Source organism: Typha latifolia, chromosome 8 (genome assembly GCF_019914945.1).
Source record: "Typha latifolia isolate L0001 chromosome 8, TyphaL0001v2, whole genome shotgun sequence".
NCBI classification, from domain to species: domain Eukaryota; kingdom Viridiplantae; phylum Streptophyta; class Magnoliopsida; order Poales; family Typhaceae; genus Typha; species Typha latifolia.
Genome location: NC_133093.1, coordinates 6542261 through 6566054, shown reverse-complemented (window position 1 = coordinate 6566054; position 23794 = coordinate 6542261). Strand labels below are relative to the sequence as shown.

At 35.7% G+C, this 23794-nt stretch overlaps 2 protein-coding genes across 2 annotated transcripts; one reads left to right on the top strand and one right to left on the bottom strand.

The window, feature by feature from the left end:
- The first annotated feature begins 6612 nt into the window (after positions 1–6612).
- Positions 6613–22812, top strand: LOC140794063 (sm-like protein LSM2). Its single transcript, XM_073145894.1, has 3 exons — positions 6613–6881; positions 6990–7148; positions 22307–22812. The coding sequence occupies exons 1-3, from the start codon at positions 6879–6881 to the stop codon at positions 22424–22426; spliced, it is 282 nt and encodes a 93-aa protein (XP_073001995.1). The 5' UTR covers positions 6613–6878; the 3' UTR covers positions 22427–22812.
- LOC140793668 (uncharacterized) lies at positions 10709–18036 on the bottom strand. The gene is given in 6 exon segments (XM_073145312.1): positions 10709–10972; positions 11227–11334; positions 11616–11901; positions 12143–12368; positions 16108–16336; positions 16758–18036. Coding segments are annotated over 6 exon segments (1353 nt in total). The 5' UTR covers positions 16998–18036.
- Positions 22813–23794: the final 982 nt, after the last annotated feature.

Genomic DNA, 23794 nt, shown 5'->3' with positions numbered 1-23794 from the left:
TTTAGCCACTAACTTAGCAGAAAAGAGATGTGACAATGTAGAAAAGTGTACATACTTGCTCAATTTATCAACTACTACAAAAATAACGGAATAACCACATACCAGCAGAAGACCCTCTATGAAATCCATAGAAATGTCTTTCCAAACACAGTTTGGTATTAGTAGAGGCTGTAGTAATCCGGCCAATTTTAATGTGATTGTCTTATCCCTTTGACAGACTTCGTAAGCACAGACAAAACTCCTCACATCTCGCCTTAATCCAGGCCACGTGCAACTCTGAGATATCTTCCTATAAGTCCTCAAGACACCCTTATAACCAGTCTCTGGAGTTTGGTGGAAGTGCTCCAATAATTTCTACCCAATCCATCATTTGCGGGCACCCAAATTCATCCGCGGTCCAGCAGCAAACCGCATCGATTCTCCAACTCTAGATGGCGCTTCGGATCATCCAACACCTCCTATAACAATCTCAAAATATCTGGATCAGATGTACATGCATACATCAGCTCATCAAGAAAAGGAAAAGTGGGAGAAAAATAGGCTACAAGGTCGGTAGTATCGGGTTGGCATGATAGTGCATCTGCCGCTTTATTTTTTGTTTCTTTATTGTATTGGATTTCATAATCATACCCCAGCAATTTTGTGACCCATCTCTGCTACGCCGGAGTATGAATACGCTATCCCATAAAGTATGTCCTTTGATCTGTTCGGATAATAAATCGTCTATCGATCAAGTAAGGCTTCCACTTTGTCACCGCTTGTAGAATTGCCAACATCTCTCTCTCGTAGGTCGATAATTGCTGAGATTTTTGTGATAAAGCCTTGCTAAGAAAGGCTATTGGACGTCCTCCTTGTATTAGTATAGCTCCTATGCCAACTCCCGATGCATCATATTCCACAATGAACTTTTTAGTGAAGTCCGGTAAAACTAGAACAAGCGTCATTGTCATTATTGTTTTTAGTTTTTCAAAAGCTCTAGTGGCTTCATCTGTCCATTTAAAAGAGTCATTCTTCAATAAAGAAGTGAGAGGAGCAACGATCTTGCTATACCCAGGGATGAAGCGGTGATAATATCCGGTCAGCCCTAGCAATCCTATGGTGATAGTAGGGATCGGCCAAGCGGTCATGCATGTTACCTTTTGAGGATCCGCTGCTACACCTTTCGCTGAGATGATGTGGCATAAATACTCCACTTATGGTACTCCCCATAAGCATTTGGACTTCTTAATTTTCAGCTGGTTTTGCTTTAACAAATTCAGTATATCCTCTAAATGCCGCCAATGCTCTATTTCAGTCCTACTATACATCAAAATGTCGTCAAAGAATACCAAAATAGGCCTTCGCAGTAGAGGCTGAAAATATCATTCATGAGGCCTTGAAAAGTAGCTGGAGCATTGGTGAGACCAAAGGCATCACTTGGAACTCGTAGTACCCGTCTGGAATCTAAAATACAGTTTTATGCACATCCGCTAGGTGAGCTTTAATTTGATGATACCCGGTTCTCAAGTCAAGCTTGCTGAATATGGTTGCCCTTGCAAGCTCGTCCAACAACTCCTCTATGACCAAAATGGGATACCAGTCCTTAACGGTGATAACGTTTAGTGCTTGGTAATCGACATAAAAATGTCATGTCTCATCCTTCTTTCGCACCAATAGCATAGGCTATGGATAAGAGCTATCACTTGATTGTATGAGGCCTTGCTCCAATATCTCAACTACCATCTTAGAGATAACTTCTTTTTGCACATGTGGATACCGATATGGCCTCACATTCATCGGTGCAGCCCCAGATATAATCTCTATGCGATGGCCCACCATTCCCTTGGTGGCAACTCCTTTGGTTCCTCAAACAGTCCAGCAAATTTATCTATTAAATTAGACAACTCGATGGTAGTATCTAGACTAATTTGAGGCTCGTCTCCTGCTAGTCCTAACTGAAGGAGATAGGCCAAATCACTCGCACAAGGCAGCCCCACCATCGGTTGCATCATTGGAATCGGCGGAGACCGAATGCCATCAAGCCGCACATCTTTGTTTCTTTGCTTAAATTTTATCCACATGCTCCAGAAATCAAAAGTGACAAGTCCCAAGCTCTATAACCACTAAGTGCCAAGGACAATGTCCGCTCCTCGCAGCGCCAACGGATACAAGTCCACAATGATGTCGTGTCCTTGCACTCGTATGCCGTCCTGACGACACAAGCTCTCCGTCCTAAGCTTCGTGTCGTCTCTAATAGCAACGTCAAACCCCGTGGTTGGTTCAGCATCCAAGCCCAACTTCCTCACTAACTTATTGTCTAGAAAGTTGTGTGTACTCTTGGAATCGATGAGGGTGTGCACATAATGCTTTCTAACAAGTCCATCCACCCGCAATGTCTTCGGAGTGGAAGTACCTAAATATACATGCATCGATATTTCAGCTTGGATATCTTCCTCTGCACCTTCCTTCACGGCCTCATCTTAGACCTCTTCTGAACACTCTTCATCACCAACAACCTCATCGTCCTCCTCGAGACCGTCGATGAGCATCACACTCCCGATCGGTTTGAAACACTAATGACTGGGAGGGAAATGTTCATCGCATCAAAAGCAAATGCCCTTCGCACTTCGCTCCTCCACCTAGGCAAGTGTGAGAGTTCGAACGAGGGGTCTTGTGCCTTCTCTAACATTGGAAGAAAGTTTCAAAGGTGGTCGTGGTCTAGTACTAGCAACCACTATCTTTGAACCCGTAGAATTTTCAGCCGACATTCTAGGCACAAACTGCCCATCTCGATTGCCCTAACTTGTTTTCACTGCCATCTTGAGAGCCTTGTTCATTTGCTCCATCCTCACGGCCTTCTCAAAAGCCTCCTCAAGAGTGATAGGACAAAGAGCATGAACATCCGCTTGTATCTCATCTTGCAGCCCTGAAATAAATGTGCTCATCAATGTCAGTTCGAGCCAAGGTGGCTCACAATGACTACTAACTCTTTTAAATTCAGCTAGATACTCCAAAATAGTCGTCCTTTGAACCATCTTGCTTAATGTAGCAATAAAATTTTTATATGCCGCTGTCCTGAATTTGCATGTAATCCTCCTATAAAAGTCAGCCCAATCAGTAAATCCTCTAACACAAATAACCGATCTATACCAATACAATGCTATTCTTTGGAGGTGAAAGCTTGCCATCTGGACTTTTGCATCCTCCGTTGTTCCTTGACAATCAAAGTATTGTTCCACTTGAAACACCCAATCTGTTGAATCACTATCGGATCACCGCCTTGAAATTCGTTGGTCTTGGGTTGTTTATCGGAGGTGGGGGATGATGTGTGGGAATATGTAAAAGAAGATCATTGACATTAATATATCGTACCTCGACTTATGGGGTATCGGTTCGGTGTTGTCCCATCACTGGTCCTTCTTAAGGTATTGATCTTCGTCGAGGAGATAACAAAGTCAATCGGTTCATGACATATTCTTTTAAAGCATTATAATTATTTTGTATTGCGTCAACTCTATGCAGCAACATTTGGAACATGCCTCTAAGTTCATTTGCCAAGCCTATATTCGTTCACACTCATGGACGTTAGTTGACTCGGTCCTACCGTGGTTGCTCCAAAGGAATCGACCTCACGGTTAGGGTTATTGTGGATTGAGTCTTCTCTTGTCGGTGTGTTCTCCATTGATCTCCTTGTTGATGCCATCTTTCTTATTTCCACCATTAATGGAGGTTTGAGGTTCACCTAGCTCTGATACCAATGATAAGTTACGGAACGATTCCTTAAAAACCTAGATTTATTGTAGGAAACAATCCGTGCAACTGAGGGAAAATATTCACCAAATATTTTTTCCATAGTTAGAAAATTACGAAACTAAGTGGGATCGCTCCATAACTCCCTAATATATGTTTTTAGTATTTATGCCCTTTGCAGATTCGAACTGCAATTGTGACAAAAATACAATATAGTGCAAATGATGGTGGTGGTGACGGGTGGAGTGGATGTTAGGGTTATAGATGATAATAGAGATGAGGGTGGATGGTTGATGATGTTTAAGTGATAAAGATGAAGATGAAGAAGTTGTTGAGATCCCGAGGAAGAGGGATGACTTAACAAACGAGGGAGATTAGAAGTTAGGAGAAACCTTGCCAACGGTAGATGTGGTAGTTTGGTGAAGAGGGAGGAGAAAAATTAGGGTAGAGAGAAGATAGAGAGGCAAGAAACCAATATTCCAATAGCATAATAATTTTGGGTGCCATCCGCACCTTTATAGAGGCTAGCCAACAAGCCAAAATAACAAGTATTAACTCTAATTCTAGTAGACTCACGTTGATCGCTTTCAAATGCTATCGTGTTCAAATGCACAAAAGACGTTCTCTGTCAATGCGAATGTGATGCAGATGTACGAATGCGGCGTTCGAACGCGCCTGATCGTGTTCGAACGCGCATTGCACGTTCTCTGTTTTTGTGAACCTAATGCAGGCATTCGCAAAAGCATTCGAATGCGCCCCTAACCGCGTTTGAACGCGACCTATAGAAATTTATTTTACTGAAAATAAATAACTAATGCAATAAGAAAATACTCTAACTAGATGTATCAATCGTAAGTTAGAGTTCCAATGATTCTAGTTTCACGAGAATTTGAAGTCGGGGTACATGAAATTATCTATAAATGTAATGGGTTGTCAACTCCAAATTAAAATGTTAGATTATGTAGAACTTGTATATTGACATGTCATATAAGTTAATTACTTGTTGTGAAAAATAGCCTAAAAGGACGAGGTCATAAGACTAGCATTATTGCTAGATTTTTCATATGAGGGAAATGGGTCTAAAGCCCACATAATTGTTCCAATATTGGATCCCTAAAATATGATTATAATTTATCCAAAAGTAAAGTTGGGTAGAAACAAAGTTGTTGATGAACATATTCAAGAACACTAAAGTATTATATGTGATGGTCAGATTGAGTTTACCTCTTAATATAATAAGTCCAATGCACTTATTATTTTTTGAGATGTGTGTTCTGTTGTAAATACTTTTTGAGAATTCACCTAAATGAGAGCTATCGTAATATTATAATTATGAGACTTTGACAAATCTTTAGTAACTCTCATGATATCAAGGCAAGTGCCTCACTATAAATAGTGTCATCCTCAATCTAATACAATTATTACAAGGTGTAAGTTCAAACTAATAAGTACTTAGCATTGATATATAATATAAAAATTCTATATGATTTTTTAAGCATTTGTTTTTTTAAATTCCTCTGTGGGGAATTGTAATTAATTTCAAAATTGATTTAAATTTGAAATTAATAATTAAAGGAACTTAAATCTCGTAATAAGAACTTTAAAAGTTTTGTAATGGCCATAACGATCATTTTAAAATGATTAATAGGCTGAATTTATTTAGGGATTACAAGCTTTGAAAAAATTGAAAGGGCCTTACATACTTATAAATATCCCATTTATTCATAAGAAATATATTCAAATATAAATCTTTGGCTACTTCTTTCTTAAAATTTTCTCTTATATTATTTTGATCAAATTGGAGGAGTGTTGTTTTTATAGAGAAGCATAAAAAACTTGTGCTATCCAGTGACATAGGAACGAGATTATAGATTGTACTTAGAGGAAAGAGAGGTGGTAATCCTGCACAGAGGGTGGCACTTTTCTTTAGGGCAACTATATTTCAGTGTGCCTTGTAAGACTTAGTTCCTTATCTGTTTATATTATTATTTATATTAAATAATATTTATTTTTTAGTTTTAAACACAACTAAATTTACTCTCATAAATATTTTATGTTTAATTTTTTAAAAACTACAGGTGGTAGACGATGATGAGTAGAGGGAGATGAAATGGCAGATGAAGAGAGAGAGACGAAGGTGATATCTTTCACTTAGTTTTCTATTATTGTTTTGACATTGTTTATGAAGTGCTAGTTGTCTAGCCATGTTTAGTTTGAGTCTAAATCCTAAATGTTTATTTTGCGAGTTGCAAACTAGAGGTCAAAATAGGCTCGAATTAAATCTAATTAATTTAAATTTAGATTTAAGTTTGATACTTAAAGTTAGGCTCTTAACTAAGTTTAATTCAAGCTTGAGTAGAGCTCTAGAGCTCCGCTCATTACCCCTCACCCCTAGCTAAGGGTGACATAATTTAGCCGGAGTCTAACTCGGCTTTTAAACAGGTTTGAGTTTAGTTTAATTAAGTCCACTTGCCTATCAATTAATAATCAGCTTGTATTCATATTTTTTACATCAACCCACTTAAACTATTTATGACTCAACCCGCAAATAAATATTATAGAAAATCTCATTAATAACCCATTTGTAATATAAAAAATCTCATTAATAACCGGTTAATAATATGAATAACTAGATTATAATATGAAATTTTTTATTAATAACACAAAAACTTATTTATAATAAAAAAACTGTTTATAAATCGAATAACTTATATAAATTAAATAATTTGTGTCATCGAATAACTCGTTTAGAATTAATATAACTCGTTTATTAATCGAATGGTGATTGTATTTAAAAATTCCAATCTGTTTAATAAATTGATTCGCGTTCGCATCTAGAATTCTAGTCCGATTAATAAACGAGGTGTATCCGTGCTTGTAACACGGAGCTGCTTGAACCCGGCTAAACGACCGGATCGGTACCCCCTCGGGCCCTAGCTACCACCTCCATTCCAATTTTCACAAACCCTACGGGGCTACACCTTGATCAGCCGCCACCCTTCCCCTCCCTCTTCACCTGTCAAAGTGACGTCTCCTTCCCCCTCGCCGTCGCCCTCTACCACCACCTCCGCTCCCCCCTCTGCCGTCGAGTTCCTCCCCTCCGACGGAGACGAGTCGCTGCCCGAGCAAGAAACAGAACCACCACCAAGATGGTATTTTTCCGTTCCCTTTCCCTTTAGATTTTTTCCTGTCCTTATTCTTGTTATTTGATTCCAATTTAGTTCTATTCCGCCGTTCTCTACCTTACTCCACCTTTGCAGCTATTCTTCTCGTACTTCAAAGAGTTGGTGGGGAAGGAGGTGACCGTGGAGCTCAAGAACGACCTCGCCATCAGAGGCATCCTCCACTCCGTTGATCAGTACCTCAACATCAAGCTGGAGAATACCCGGGTCGTCGACCAAGACAAGTATCCCCACATGGTATAATCCCCCTGTTCTTCCTTTCTCTTGTGTAACCTACGTTCCTAATTGATATATTTATCAGTTTGTTTTAGTTCTAGTAATTGGGCTTTGTACGCTTTATAAAAGGTGAAATCGGGAAGTGGGTTCGTTTTAGATTTAGGGTTTATGAATATAAACCCTATTTTGCATGTGGGCTATTAGGGTTAGGTTGTTTTTACTATTGTTAAGTTAGGAATTTGGGTGTCAATGCTTCTTTTAACCTTACTGATTGATGATGTTTAAGTGTTTGGTGGAGAGATTGAATTCTCTGATCTTTCTCTAGCGTAATTCGTCAATTAGTTTAGCTTTGGTCATATGGAGCAGCATTAGGAAATTTTGTTTCCTTGATTTTATCACTATTAGCTGATATATTCGACACAGAGATGAAAGTAGCATTGTCCTGTAAAGTGTTAAATATCTGGTTAGATTTCTTTATAGCACTCATCTCATAACATGTATTGTCATAATTATGGTTTTACTCCACCTAGGCGACTTGACTATCCTGCAGTCCATAAGTTCTAACTTCTGTTTATGGAAACATGGCTATTTTGAAGTTTCTTTCTCAACAATTCAAAGTAAAATTACAATGAAGTCATGATAGACTATAGATTTAATGATTTATGCCCACTCAGAGTAGCTTGTGGCCTTCTCTATGGAAATAATATAATAAAAACTGAAGTCCTTAGTTGTTTGTTGTAGGCTTGTTGTCAGTTGGCTGGTAAAACAAGAATCCTTCTCTGAAAATTGAAGTAAGCTTGGAAGTTGGAACAAGGACTAGATCTTCAATGTTCTTAAAGGTGACCATGAAAAGCGGATTGTTGATTAATGAATATATGTCTACTAAGTAAAATTATGAAATTAACAATGTTGTGCATTTCTTTGTTAGTGGATTGGTGGAACAACGAAGAGGAAAAATAAAATGATTGATTTAGTGCATAGAGAGTATGAAGAGGGGGCAGGGAAGGGCATGAGAAATGATAGAAGTGAAGTAATGGTGGTGGGATTCGGGTGAGGGAAAAAGGTTGAGGGGTTAATCAGGAAAAATCTTACAATATTACTGCTAGTCATGCAAGATTCTATCCATGAAGAAGCAGAAATCCCTAGCTGTCCACATTGAATTTGTTATGGTTTTATATCTAGGCTTGAATGATGAGAATATTGCTTTGTGGTGTTAATTTATGATTGTCTTTTGTGTATATTGTTGAGTTTCTGATATTGAAGTCATCAGCTAAACTTTGACTTATTTTTGGGTTTGGTTTAGTACACTTAATAGATGAGCTAATGTTGCTTTCGCTCACTTGATTTATGTGGTTAGTTTAAGTGAGATTTGGGACTCATCGTAAAAGGAAGCTTACCGTCCAGATCCATCAAAAGAAGAAAATAAGAACCAAACAAGGATGTAGTCACATACCATTTCCAATGGTTGACACATTTCTTCAGTTGGATGTTGAAATCCTTATTATTAAGCATATTACAAATTATTGAGGCATATGGAGGCAACATGCTAGATAATGAAGCAATGCTTTTTGTTATCTATATGGTTAGAGAACGGTCTTCACAATGATAAAAAGCATCTAATTTTGCACATGAAAGAAACACATTCAGTTATTTTTGTTCCTATTTTATTATTTTGACATTTGTCTTGAATGGTGGCAACTGAATAATCAGTTATGATTTTTATAATAGTTGCCTGCATCTTCAATTTTAATGGACCAAAGTGCCTAGAAACTGCTTTCTGTTAAGGTGGTCTAATTTCTATGATTTTTCATTGTTAGATTTTAGACTCATATGATTGGCATTTAAAACCAAAACTTTGAAAATGTTGGGAGCTGTAGAACTACACGTGTTGGAACTCCAAATTGCCAGTTGAGATTTAAATTGAAATAGATACTTTCATAGTTACATATCATGCTTCAGAGTTTTTAGCTGAGTCGGTTTTATTGTATTTCCTCACTGTGACTGGGATATAGATGCCTGTTTTGCCTTCCACTTAAATTGACAAAACTACACTTATTCGACATACATCCGTTAATCCTTATTACAAAAAAACCAGGGGATGGAAGATTGTTGATTGAATTCATAAATGACAGAAATGGTGCCTAACTATTGCACTGGGTCATGTAGATTATTTCCTGAAACTACCTACTTAGCCACTTAAAGTTAGCTCCATATTCATTATGTTTCCTAACTTCTTTTATGAAATTCTTATTCAGATTGTTATGTACTTATGTACCAAATTAACATAGTCAGCTTATTATTCGTTTATTTGTCCTTATTACATAAAAACTGGCGACAAAAAAAAAGTTGGTTTAACCCATAAATGGCAGAAATGGTACCTAACTAACTTCTGTTGTGCTGGGGCATGTAGATTATTTCCTGAAAGTACCTATTTAAGCCAGCATAAACTTAGGTCTGTTATTCATTATCTTTCCATCTTTTTTTATCAACTTCTAATGAATTCTTATTCAGATTGTTATGTTCTTTGTACTTATGTACCAAATTAACATTGTTAGCTTATACCCAACTTACCCCTTAAAAACCCTTGTGTTTTGCATGGATGGACTTCAAAGCTAATTAACCACCAAATTTTCATCAATTAAATTTTCAAAGACCACTGTTTTGAAAAGCAGCAGTATAAACCGAATATGGGGTTGCATAGGTGGTGGCGGTCAATCAACTGCCTCACATATGCATTATTTGGTCCTCGTATGTGGTCCAATCTCATATAAACTGCATTTGTAGACCAAGAATGGCCGTGCTGACCACTGATCAGCACGGCACATCCACGACACTCGTTGGCCGTGCCGCAAGAGGGAGAGAAAGAGGAGTGAGACTACTCACTCACCTTTACTCTTCGACCTCCTTGCCATTGCTTGCCACTGACCTTGTTACCGTCATTTGTGTGTCGGAGATCGTCAATGAAGAACTGCTCGTATTTGCTGCTTTGACGCCGATGCCTTAGCTCGAGAAGGAAGAAGAGCTTAGCGGGTTGAATAAAAACACTGAAGTTGTAGATCCGACGGTGATAGAAAGCTCGACGACTACTTTCAACGTCGAGCAGATTGTTGCTAGGAGGCGTGCAACACTAATGTTTTGAAAGGCGGCCGCGGAAGGCGGGCGACAAGACGGGTGACAAGGCGGTCTAGCATTTTTAATATAAAAAAATTATAAATAAATAAATAAACATATATAGTATACATAATCACAATTCATAACCATAATAACATAAATACATAAATAGCAACAAGTTCTAAAATAAAATACTAAATAACATAATCACAATTCACAACCATAATAATATAATCATGATTCACAACCACAATAACATAACCACAATTCACAACTATAATAACATAAATACATAATTAAAGATTTAAAATTATCACAACCATAAGTTCCTAGCAACAAGTTCACAATCATAACAAATAATATGATAAAACATATCAAAATCATAAGGTCCATAACAAATAACATATATTCAAAAATTCAAAATGATCAAGTTCATAACAAGTTCACAATTATAACATAAAGGCCATCTTCTAATCTTCTTCACAATCTATGGGAGGAACTTCATCTACCAAAAGATTATCATTGGAATCATCATCAAATTCTAGCTCAACATCATCCTTATCATCTGTTTCTTCATTCGACTCAATTAATTGCTCATCTAGAGAAGTGGAAGGAGTGCTACTAGTAGTAGCTTGAGTAGATCTAGTGCTCCTCCTTGATCTTAAATATTCTTCGGCTCCTGATGCTTCTGTCACCATCTCCCAAGTTAACTCTTCACCTAGAAAGACCTTGCTCTACATGATCATTATCCAACCATTCCCTTGCATTATTTCTTTCTTTTGAAACGATTGGATACTTCTCTTTTGCTATCTTTCGATCCTTCATTCTTGTATTAAATTGTACATAAGCAAGATCATTTAGCCTCTTCATTTCCAATCTATTTTTCTTTTTTGAATGAATTTGAAATCATCAAATCAAAGACTAAATCAATTTGATAATAAAATTCATCAATTTAGCTTAGTCAATACAATGATTAATGATATATTACCCATTCAAAGGAGCTTTAATTTCGTTCATATCCTGAGGAGCTACATGTTAAATTAAGAATCTTAACCGCCATACATTTCAAGTAGGGGGTATCGGTTTCATATACACTCTACCAATGAACTATAACCATAAAAATTAAAAAGTAACTTAGTAACATACAAAGAATAAAACTGTAAAAGACATGTTTTACACTTTTACAACATATGCTAATTAATAATTATTACCTAGGTTGAATTCATCATTGTTAACTTCTCTTGTTAATCTTGCTAGCGGTCTCCCAAATATTCTAATGGCATCCTTATATGCTTTCATCTCCACATTTGAAATGTGAACTTGAATGGCTTGATTTAGATAAAAGTTCTCAATACAACTAAGAACACCATCCATTACATTAAAGTCCGTCTTCATCTCATCCAAATCTCTATAAAAATAGTATGGATTTAAGTAATATGCAGCAGCATGGAGATGTGTATCAAGCCTTCCATTTGTGTAGTGATCAATTGCATCTAGAAAAGGCTTGGAAGATGTCTCATTATTATTGAAAATATTCTTTATTTCTTTCTTGACATCTTTCAATCCACCATATATGAATCCCATTGGTGGCTTTCTTTCACCATCAACAACTCGTAGCAACTTTACCAAAGGAGTGAATACTTTAACTGCTAATGACACTTGCCTCCAAAATTGGTTATTGAGGATAGTAGAATAAACTCTCTTTCCTTTCGCAGTTTTTGACCATTTGCAACTTAAAAATTTATCGGAAGTAAACATAAGCCTTAATTTTTTTTCTTTTCCAAAAGACTCTGTAATGTGAGAAATGAAGTGGCAAATCTTGTAACCTTGGGTCTCACGATCTCCCTTTTTTGTGTAAACTGACGCATCAAACTCAATGTTTTGTGATGTCCATAAATGAACACAGTGATTTCCCTTCCACATTCAATTGAACCCTTAATCCTTCCTTTGATATCATCTCTAACATCAAATCTATACAATGGGCAGCATAAGATGTCCAATATATACGAGGATAATTTTGCTTAAGCAACCGTGCAGTTGCTAAATTAGCAGCAGCATTATCAGTCACAATTTGAAGTACATTTTTCTCTCCCACTTCCTTGATACCAAGGTTCCTGCCGCCGATCCGTCCTAGCCGAAACCGCCGATTGATTGGTTTCGGCTGCGGTTTCCGCGTTTTGCCGATCCCGACCGAAACGGGTGGGGAACGGGTCGGATCCGACGGATCCGACAGGGGACATCAATAATTGATGTCCCCACCCCCCACCCCCTCTCTCCCTTTTCTCTCTCTCTTTCTCTCTTTTCCTCTCTTTCCTCTCTTTCTCTCTTTTCTTTCTTTCTCTCTTTTCTTTCTTTCTCTCTTTCTCATGGATCTCTTACTCTCTTTCTCACCTAGGTGACTCGAATAGTGAGTAGATCTCCATCTCTCCGTGATCTCGACCTCCGACGACGTTATCCGACGACCTCGATCTCCGGCGACCTTCTGTAAGTTTTTTTTTTTTTTTTTTTTTTTTTTCCATTGTGCAAAGACTCCGCAAAGGGTGCCGCGCGCGCATGCCGCAACAACAAGCATCTTCTTCTTTGCCGCCGTGAGCCGAGAAGAGAGACTTCCTCTCGCCGCCGCGCAGTAGAGAGTAGAGACTATATTTTATTTTAATTTTTATTTATGTTTTTTAGTTGTAGAGCTAAAATATCAATGGCTCCGAAAGAGAAGTCATATGATACCGACATTGGGTGGCAACATTGCAAAGACTATTGGGCAAGATAAAAGACGCGTTAAATGCAACGGTGTGGAAAGGAAATGAGTGGTGGTGTCGGTAGTTTGAAAGAACATTTAGTTTGGAAGATAAGGAAATGTAGCGACTTGCACTCAAGTGTCTTTGGAAGTTAGAAAGCGAGATGTTGGCTCATTTAATTGGCAAAAGAAGGATAAACAATCCGCACAACAAAGAGAGTCAATGATTCGTGAAGAATTGATGCATAATCCCGTACACATTGATGATGATAGCGGTGAGCAAAGTGAGGAGAATGAGGAGGACAGAGATGAGATGAGGGCAATGAAAGAGAGAGAAATATGCATAGAGAAGAGGAAGAGATGAGAGAAAACCCTTTGGTGGTAATTTTCAGAGATCTAGATCAGTTAATATACGAGGAGAGAGAGAATATGGGGGCAGTAGTTCTACCTATAGGACACCTGGTGTTACAACAGAGTCTAAAAATATTGGACCAATGGATACATATCTTAAAAAAAAAAGGGGTCGTACACAGATTTCAATCAAGACAGCTCTCAAAGAAATTAAAAATGCAAAGAAACACATTGGTAAAGCTATCTCTAAATTTTTCTTCTACAACCATATTCCTTTCAATGTAGTTGATAGCCCTTACTATCACACTATGGTGGATGCTATACAATCAGTAGGGCCTGGTGTTCCCCCTCCTAGTTCAAATGATATTACTACTAAATATCTTGACTCAGAGGTAGATGAACTTCATACTTATATTGAGACATTTAAACGGTATTGGGATGAATTTGGTTGTACACTGATGTGTGATGGGTGGAGTACACAAAACAGAAGAAATATAATTAATTTCTTAGTGTACTCTGGCATGGGGACAATATTTTTGAAGTCTGTGGATGCTACTGCTCATTTCAAAAATGCAGATTATATTTGTCAGTTGATGGATGAGGTGGTACAAGAAATTGGTAAAAAAAGAGTAGTCCAAGTGGTTACTGATAATGGGGCAAATTATAAAGCTGCTGGAAATTTACTGATGATTAAAAGACCTCATTTATATTGGACGCCATGTGCTGCACATTGTATTGATCTGATGTTAGAGGATATTGCAAAAGAGCCTGAAATTGACATGGTCATATGTGAAGGTCAGAGGTTAACAAATTTTATAAATAACCATGGTTGGGTTCTTAATTTACTCAGGCAGATGACTAGTGGTAGGGAGATCATCAGACCCGGCGTCACTAGATTTGCCACTCACTTTTTAGCCTTGGAGAGCATCATGCGCTACAATGATGATATTATGCGGATGTTTACATCACAGGAGTGGTTTATGAAAATTAAGAATATGAAACCTAAAGATAAATCTTTAGGTGAAACTTTGAAAAATATGGCTCTTGGAAATACATTTTGGGATAATATTACAATTGCCACCGCAGTATTTGAGCCTTTTGTCAAAGTATTAAGACTTGTAGACAGTGATGACAAAAGTCGAGATGGGTTTCTTATATGAGGCAATGGACATAGCTAAAGAATCAATAAAAAAAAATGTGGGCCAAAATTATAGGAAGTGGTGGAAGATGATTGATTCTAGATGGAACAAACAACTACATAGAGATATACACGCTGCTGGTAAGCATGCTTTTAAGTTCTAAGTTTTAATTTATTTTTATTTATGAATATTTAAAAATTTGAATGCTTACAATTTACAAATTTTAAATTTCTACAGGGTATTTTCTTAATCCAAGATTTCAATTCTCTAAAAATGTCAATAATGATAGTGAAGTCTTGTTGGGGGTTAGAAAGGTAATCAACAAGCTTGAGCCCGATATTCATAAACAAATCCTGTGCGATAAAGAAGTGAGTTATGATTCAATTAAATAATTTTATTATTATTTGTTTCAAGTTTTAACTTTCAATATAATCAATAAGCTAATAATATATTTCTGATTTCGGATGGAGAGATATAGATTGAGAGTTGGGCAATTCAAGATCGCTAAAGTTCTTTGCAGCCTATATCTCATAACACTCCAGCTGAATAGTGGTCTATTTATGGATGGGAGGAGGCACCAAATTTGACGCCAATAGCAAAGAAGATTTTAAGTCAAACTGTGTCTTCATCACAGTGTGAAAGAAATTGGACTACTTTTTCCTTAATCCACACAAAAACATGCAACCGACTGACAATGGAAAGATTGGAGAAGTTAGTTTTTTGTCATTATAATATGAGATTGAGGGAGAGAAATTTAAGAAGAAAGGCAGAAAATGAACAATTGATTGATTTAAATCATGTTTTTGATGAAGAAGACCCCTTGACTCCATGGATAAGAGAAATGGAGGACAGGTTATTAGATGACAGAGATAACCCATGGTTAGATGAAATATTGGGAGAGATCACGACGATGGCAGAGGCTGGTACGAGTCATAGTCCTGATCATACATATGGTGGTGAGATCGTTCCATCTAAATTTGTTGAGGAAAGTCAAGGAGGCATAAGGAGTGAAGACAAAGAAACTGAGGATATATATACATATCAGCGACGTCATCATGAGATGCATTTTGGTTCTTATGATTATGGTACATCGAGTATTTATTGTTTGGAGCCATCACAAGATCCATATGCTAGTTATTATCCTCAGTATCCTCAGTATTCTCAGGCACAAGATCCAAATGCTGGTTATTATCCTCCTCAAACGCAAGTCACATAACAAGATCCAAATGCTGGTTATTATCCTCCTCAAACGCAAGTCACACAACAAGATTCATACAATATGACTAGTATGATGGAATCACTTTTTGGAGCATCAGGTCCCAGACATCAATATTTACAAACTTATGGTGATTATGATGATGAAGACTATAGAAATTTACGAGAACCAGCTCGGTATTCAACAAAGTTTTAAATTTTGAGTAAGTTAATACATTTTTTTAAGTTTTTAGACTTCATATGTGAGTAATTTTTGTTTTCTTATTTTTTGTCATTTTTCTAACTTTTTCTGCATTTTTAAATAATATTTAGAATTTTATATAATTAAAAAATAGTCCGATCCGATACGAACGGCCGATACAGCCGATACGGCCGATACGTATCGTTTTTCTGGACGGCCGATACCGATCCCGATCCCGATACTGGGAACCTTGCTTGATACCCTCAACAACAATATTGTGAATGTATTCACCTGTATGTGAATATTTAGAACAATCAACTGAACGTAGAAAACTAATCCCCAGCTCACAATTGACACATAAATTCATAATGCTTCTTCCTTTTCGATTTGTCCAAGCGTCAGTTAAAATGGAGCAGCCATTTTTCTTCCATGCAGCTCTATGGTTCTCCAAATCATCATTTGTTTTAGCCACTTGCTTCTTCAAAATGGCTCACGTAATTCATGCATAGTTGCCGGCTTGAACCCCAGACCATACTGACCAATTGCTTCTATCAAAACATGAAATGATTTATCAGTAACAACATTAAAGGGAATGCTACACTTATAAACCCAATGAGCTAAGTACATTAGCATTCTATCTCTTTGTTCTTTTGCAAAAGTATCTTTTATACTTGTCTGTACCATCTTTCCCCGCTCTCTAATTGAAACTTATGGATCAATAGATGTGTATTTGTCTAAAGGACCTCTACTTCCTGGCCTTTTATTTCCAACTTCTAAAATTTCTACATCTTCCTTTTCTCCAAATATATTTACTTCTGCTCTCAATTTTGTTTCCTCTTTTGATTTGTTCTCTTTTCTCCTTTTGTTCCCCTCTATATGCTCTTTAATAATTTTTTTGCCTCATCTGTAGTTTTTGGACAAGGCGCAACATTACCTCTAACATGAGCAATATGCTTCTTGAATCTACTAATTCCTTCCTTAGTAATCTTCCCACACAATCTACATTTCATCGTGTTGGCATCAATTTTATTTGGAAGGTATCCATATTGCCGCCCTAGATCATTGGAGCCAACAGGCACAAAAAATTTAGATGAAGTTGACCCAACCACAGACGGTGTTTGAGAGGAATTAGTGGTCATATTTGACTACCTGTATTCTGTAATGAAATTGGGCAAAAAACAAATATGATTGATAATTCATAATTCACATTTCAAATTTAAAAATAGTAATTAATTACTGTTTTATCTCCTCCAGTAAAACAGATAGTAAGATATTTACTAATTATTGATTACTAATTTACTCTCTAGTTAATACTTAATAACTTAATCTAGTAATTCACTAATTCAAGAGAAATGTTAGAAACAGATTAACACTAAAAGTTAACTCACTGTTAAATCTTAATCTATAATCTTAATTTCTGAATTAATTAGAGGAATTAAGAAATAAGAAACAGAGAAAAACATATTATCAGACAATTACTGAATTAATTTCTGAATCAAATAATTAACAATCTTAATTAATAGAATTAGAGAAAAAGATAGAAGAAATGAGGAACTAAGTAATAAGAAATAGAGAAAAACTGAAAAACATATTTTCACTTATTAGATAGTTACTAAATTAATTTATGAATTAAATAATTAACAATTATTAACAGATTACTAATTAACATTTAAGTATTCAACAGATTAGCAAAATAGCAGATAACTACTTCAATTAATTTCTAAATTAACTAGAGGAATTAAGTAATAAGAAACACTGAAACAGAGAAAAACTGAAAAACATATTATCAGATAATTACTAAATTAATTTCTGAATTAAGTAATTAACCATCATTAATAGATTAAGTGATTAACTAATTAACGAACATATTATCATTATTATCAGATAATCACTAAGTAACTAACAGATTAAGATTTAACTACTTTAGACAAAATTGAAAATTAAAAAAAATTTAACTACTTCGGTGTTGAGACAGTGAAACTGTGAGAGAGGAGTGAAAGAGAGAGAAGGAGAGAGTGAGAGAGTGAGATTGTGAGAGAGAGAGAGAGGGGCCCATACCTCTGCAGCTATTGCAGGCGCAGCGAGAGAGGGCACAGCGAGAGAGAGATGGCGCAACGAGAGAGAGATGGCGCAGCGAGAGAGAGATTAGGGATTTAGGGATTTAAGAATTTTAGTAAGAGAGAGGGCGCAACAAGCAGCGAGAGAGAGAGAAGAAATATTAATGGTTAATGGTATTGGTTAGTTTTTTCAGTGGATATTGGATAATCTGATCCACTATAGAAAAACCCGATAAGGCGAGTCGAAGCGCCAACCTGCCTTGACAGGCCGCGCGGCCTGCCAGCGCTTTTTGGCGCTCAGGCGGCCAGGCGGAGTGGCGGGGCGGCCGGTGCGCCTCCTCGCCATGGCGGTCGCCTTTTCCGCTTTTCAATGCATTGTGTAATACCCCTAGTGCCACGTGCCGGTACGCCACTGACATGGTAAATGTCGACCGCCATGCCCTCTATTAGTTGACACGACCCTCGTGCATACCATATCCACATAAGTGTCCACATATTTACCGTATATGCAGACTAGCATATACCACATTCGTATATGGGACTGTATATGCATATGCGGCTGCATATTGACTACCAACGACATATTTATCACATATGCATATGTGCCCTTGTATGCATATTTAAATATTGAGATATTTATAGTCCTTCATAATAATTCTTTATTAATTGATTTTGTTGGTGCAACTTATCATACGCCAAAATGTTTGTTGAGTAATTATATGATTATAAAAAGTAGCATCCTTAGTGGATAAAATATCATGTAGATGATTCTCTATATATTACTTTACCATTTTACCTATTTATTAACTTATTATGCTAAAACATTTAATACACTAGATAGTTAAATAACTTATAAATTATTTTAATATTTCGGAAGAATACAATTTGCAACCCTTTGTTAGGCCAAAATTCATAGTGCCATGAATTTTTATCTTCAGGTAAACCTCTTATACTTTTAATCTATATGCAGCTGTTTGATAAATATTAATTTTAATATAAATAAATTAAAATGTCCCTTTTATTTTACATCACCTAACTAGAGACAATTCTTTTAGTGAAAATCTTTTGCCCTTATGATTCTTTCATCTCAATCTTTCTTGCTTTTACATTTTGGAGATTGCAAAAAATTTGGGAAGAGATAGTATAAAGGTCAAAATGGTCAAAAGTTTTAACAATTTTAATAAAAAATTGCCTTCAATGTTAGTTTTGGCAAAAAAACTATTGGTTCTATTAGTGAGGTTAAATTGCAAATAAAAGTTTAGGAAGACACGGTAGAATTTGGCCAAACTATAAGAGGGTAAAATGTATTTCCTTTTATATTTTTATTGCTAGATGGCATGCGCACCCACATATGCATTGAGATGCCGCTTATGCGCTATGCAGTCACATGACAGTTCTCATATTGCAGCCATTTTTCACAATATTATATAAAACAAAATGTCTGTACAACATTCTTGTCAAGACGTAACTCGAAGGGTATCCACACAAAAACCATGAGTTTTGAATGTACATCCAAACATAAAATTTAGAAGGGTATGTATACATGCGAATTAGGAACTTTAATGCATTGTTCGTAGGATTGGCCAAACCTGTTCTCGATCTAGGCTCGATCCGAACTCTCTCTCTCTCAATCTTTATTCTCTCTCTTTCTTTCTCTTTCACTCTTTCTATTTTTTCTCCTTATCGTATAGCTATTGTTTTTCTTACGGAGAGATCTAGCAACGTAGATCTAATTCTGGCAAACTTCAGTATGTAATTTTTAAATTTAATTTTTTTATTTCTCTCAGTTTTTTCGTTCCACTCTCTTTTCTTTGCCCTTTTTTCTTCTTCACCGCACCATAGTTTTTCTTTTTTTGGTTTGATTTTCTTTCACTCACACTCGCACTCTCTTTCTAATCTTGTCTTCTTATTAGTTGTTCCTGCACTATAGTTTTTCTTTCTTTTTTTTTATTTTTTATCATTTTTTTCTAAATTTTTAGAATTGTTTTTGCATTTTTAAATAATATTTAGAACTTACGTAATTAAAAAAAGTTCGATCCAATTCAGGCGACAGATACAGCCGATAAGATCGATTCGGCCTATTTGTGTTGTTTTTTCAAAAGACTAATCTTAATCTCGATTTTTTGAACCTTGCTTTAATGTGGTAGACATGCCAAAAACCCTTTTTTAACCATGTAGTCCCTATTGTTGCTGATTGAGAGGAACTAGGAATGCAAGGAAAACAGTAGTGTTTGTGGTAAGTGGGTATCATTAACCTTTTGAAAGCCTACATTACTGAAGGTCTCCCTGGGCAGTGGTGGGCCTGTGGCATGCCTCGTCATGCATGGCATGTGTTACCATTGCATGTGCCATCCCAGATAGGCATGACAATGCTTTGTTTGGAAGATATTCTAAGCCTTGGCACAAAAGATACTGGACTTTTCTCATTAGATTCTAATATAAACCAATTCACTAGACATTCATAGCAAATTTCTAGACAAAGCAAAATTAGACAATGGGATTTGCCCTAAAAGCTGTGGTGCTAGTTGATGGTCTATATCACAAAATTTTAGAGTGGCTTCTATATAATTACATTACTGGACATTGCTATTGCATCTAATAAATAAAATGTCTGAAGAATTTATGTGCTCTTAAATGGTGAATTCATTATGAATGTTCCAAACCTATAAATTACCGATTGCATACTTGCTAGTAGGGCGAATACCAATTCACACAATTGATTTTTAGTGACTACTGTAGTATTGATCTATTATCTCTTTCCCCTAGTAAATAATTAGGGGTTAGACTTGAGCTCTTTGGGAATCTTAAATATGTAGATAGACCAACTACTAGTTAAGAATTTTTCTAACATGTTTTAATTGATGTTAGGTGCTATTATACATGTATGAATCAATCCTACCCAACATATCTCAACATGCCCGCCATATTGCCCCCATGTTGGCTGTTAGGTCCAGCATGAACTTGACCAGCCACAGATAACCATCAAGCTCATGGTGTGGTGGTAGACCGGTAGTAGTTTAATTCCACCACGGAGCAACATTAATCTTTACTGGATCTTTTATTTGTCATTCAAATTTTATTTAAAAGAGTAGTACTTACCAATGTTGGGTTTAATATGAGAATCTTGGACAGCCAAAAATCATGCTAGGACACCGTACTAGATTTATGATAGGTAGAGTTTATGGTTTATGGATGATGTGTTAGGTATATCTTTTCAGCGTTTGTAAGCCCTCATTTACTTCATGAATAAGGTTTTTCTTCTTCCGGAATAACAACAAAATATTATACTGATTATTTTAGAATACAAACACTATTTATCAAAATTATATCTTATATCACACATTAATCTAATTACTAATTTACTCTTGATATCTATCACATCAACCTAGTTTTATATCACATCAAAAGGTATTTATGGTAATTTTATCAAAAATAAAACAGTTTTTTCCTATATTTTTCTTCATTTTATATCATATTAAATGTAATTATTACACTCTTATTTCAAAATACAAGTGAACATAGGAATAATGATTCCTATAATAAAGATCTTATTTTTGGGGTAATAAATATGAATACTTATTCTAGAATTGACTTTATTCCTAAAAGAAACAAGGTTTAAGCCCTCGTTCACTTCAGGAATAACTTTTTTTTCATATTCTAGAATACAATTACTTATTTTAGAATAACAGTGAAACATCATAATAACTCTATTTTAGAACATAAATACTATTATTCAAAATTATATTTTATATACCACACTGATCCAATTGTTAATTTACTCTTGATATTTATTCTATCAACTTACTTTATATCAAATTAAAGGGTATCCATGGTAATTTCGTAAAAATAATATATATATATATTTTTCACTCTATATCACATCAAAAATAATTATTGCATTCTTATTTCAGAATACAAGTAAACATAGAAATAGCTACCTTTAGAATAAAAACCTCATTGTAGAAATAACAAAGAGAAATATCTATTCTATAATTTATCGTAGTTCTAAAGTAAATGAGGCCTAAGACTTTGCAGATTTGTGGAGTCCTCAGATCCCTTTTTGATTATTTCAATCCTTAATAAAATTGAAAAAAAGAAAGCCAAGTAAGTTCATGCCTTCCTGAGCAATAATAAAACATATCTGAGATCTTGATGTATTTGTACATGTGCTGAGTGTTGTTTGACTGTTCAGACAGTTGTCTGATTACTTTCTTTTACTAGTAATACATATCTCAGATTCTCTGCCTTAATTTTTCAGTCATTGCAGTGTTGTGATAATTGAGCTAGTTGATATTTCTTGAAACCGCTACATTGTTGTTCTGATATTGTCTTATTCATTACAATTTAACTTCAATTTTTTCTTTTCTTTGTGTTGTGTGCACTTTTGGTAGTTATCAGTGAGGAACTGCTTCATAAGAGGATCCGTGGTCAGGTACGTTCAACTCCCGCCTGATGGGGTAGACATAGATATCCTTCACGATGCCACAAGGAGAGAAGCTCGTGGAGGTTAATTCTGCAAGCAGCTAATGCCCCATTTATTCAACTGGTTGGGATTGTTCTTCATCACTTTTGGGGCCTTTGATGTACTTTTACAAAGTCATTGCAATTAGAATGGCGGAAAAGCTCTTGTTGATTTGGTAGAATTTGCGGGTGGTATCAGAATGATGTACTAATATATCTCATCATTATAATAGTTTTCATGCCCTAAAATTTCTCAAAATTTTAGGGTGCTCTAGTCAAGTGCTGCAAAGTACTAGCTGGGTGTAAATCTTTATTCGCACTCATGTATGAGCGTCTATCCTACTTGTGAGGATAATGCTTATTTATGTGCTTGATAGGCTTGCAGACCCAGTAATTTTCAACAATTTTGGAATTAGGTTTTCTTATGTTTAACTAACTTTCTCTTGGCGATCACTTTCTACACTTTCTATAGCTTCAAAAGTAAATTGGACATTTTGGAGAAGTAGCAAACCACGAGGACTTATTTTAATATCATTAGTAGATCATAGGAATCTCCTTTACTATATATTAAGTTGCAGGGATTGTTTTTAAAAAATTGAACTCAGTTGAACTGAATCCATAGTGTTGATAGAAAGGTTGATAAAGTATTTTTTCACCAAGGCAGAAAATGTGAAGCTTGAGAGTTCAGCTGCATCCTGTCATATTCCGCATGCACTAACAAAGGTAGTGTTAATTGTACCTCTAAAGGTAGTGATCTTTCAGATAGAACAAGCTTGAGCACTTTATTTCTCTGAAGTCTCTAGCAACCATTTTCTAGTGAATATTGTTAGATCAATGTCTTCTTTCTCCTTTTATTTTTGAGGAAAAGAAGTTTGACACCAAGTGTTGTGGAATTTTTATGCTTTATACCTAATCTTTTTTGGTCTATTTGAAATGGTCTCTACATTTTCTATCTAATCTCTAATGAAGGCCATATTTAGAAGTGGAAAAACTTCCAAACTAGTTTAGCTATTGCTAGTATTTTCTTTGGCCTTCTATTTTAATATTTGGGAAAAAAAAATCCGACATTACACCCTATCTTTTGATCAATTTGAAATGGCCTCTACAGTATATATTTAATCACAAAATGTGGTGTTTGGATGTGGAATAATTACCAAACAGGTTTAGATATGCTTATTTTTTTTAAAATTGATTAAGAACGCTTAAACCAGTTTAAACTATTATGGTGTCTGATTGTAAATTGATTCAATGTTATAATTATTATACTGAAATTGCTTTGAGAATAAATGAGATTATATAATAATATACAGAAACACCGTTTAATAGATGAATGAAGTATATCTACATAACATTATTTAAATTAATTCAAACTTGTGTTAAAGTTTTTATGAGAAAAATGCCCACTAACCTGGTTTTAA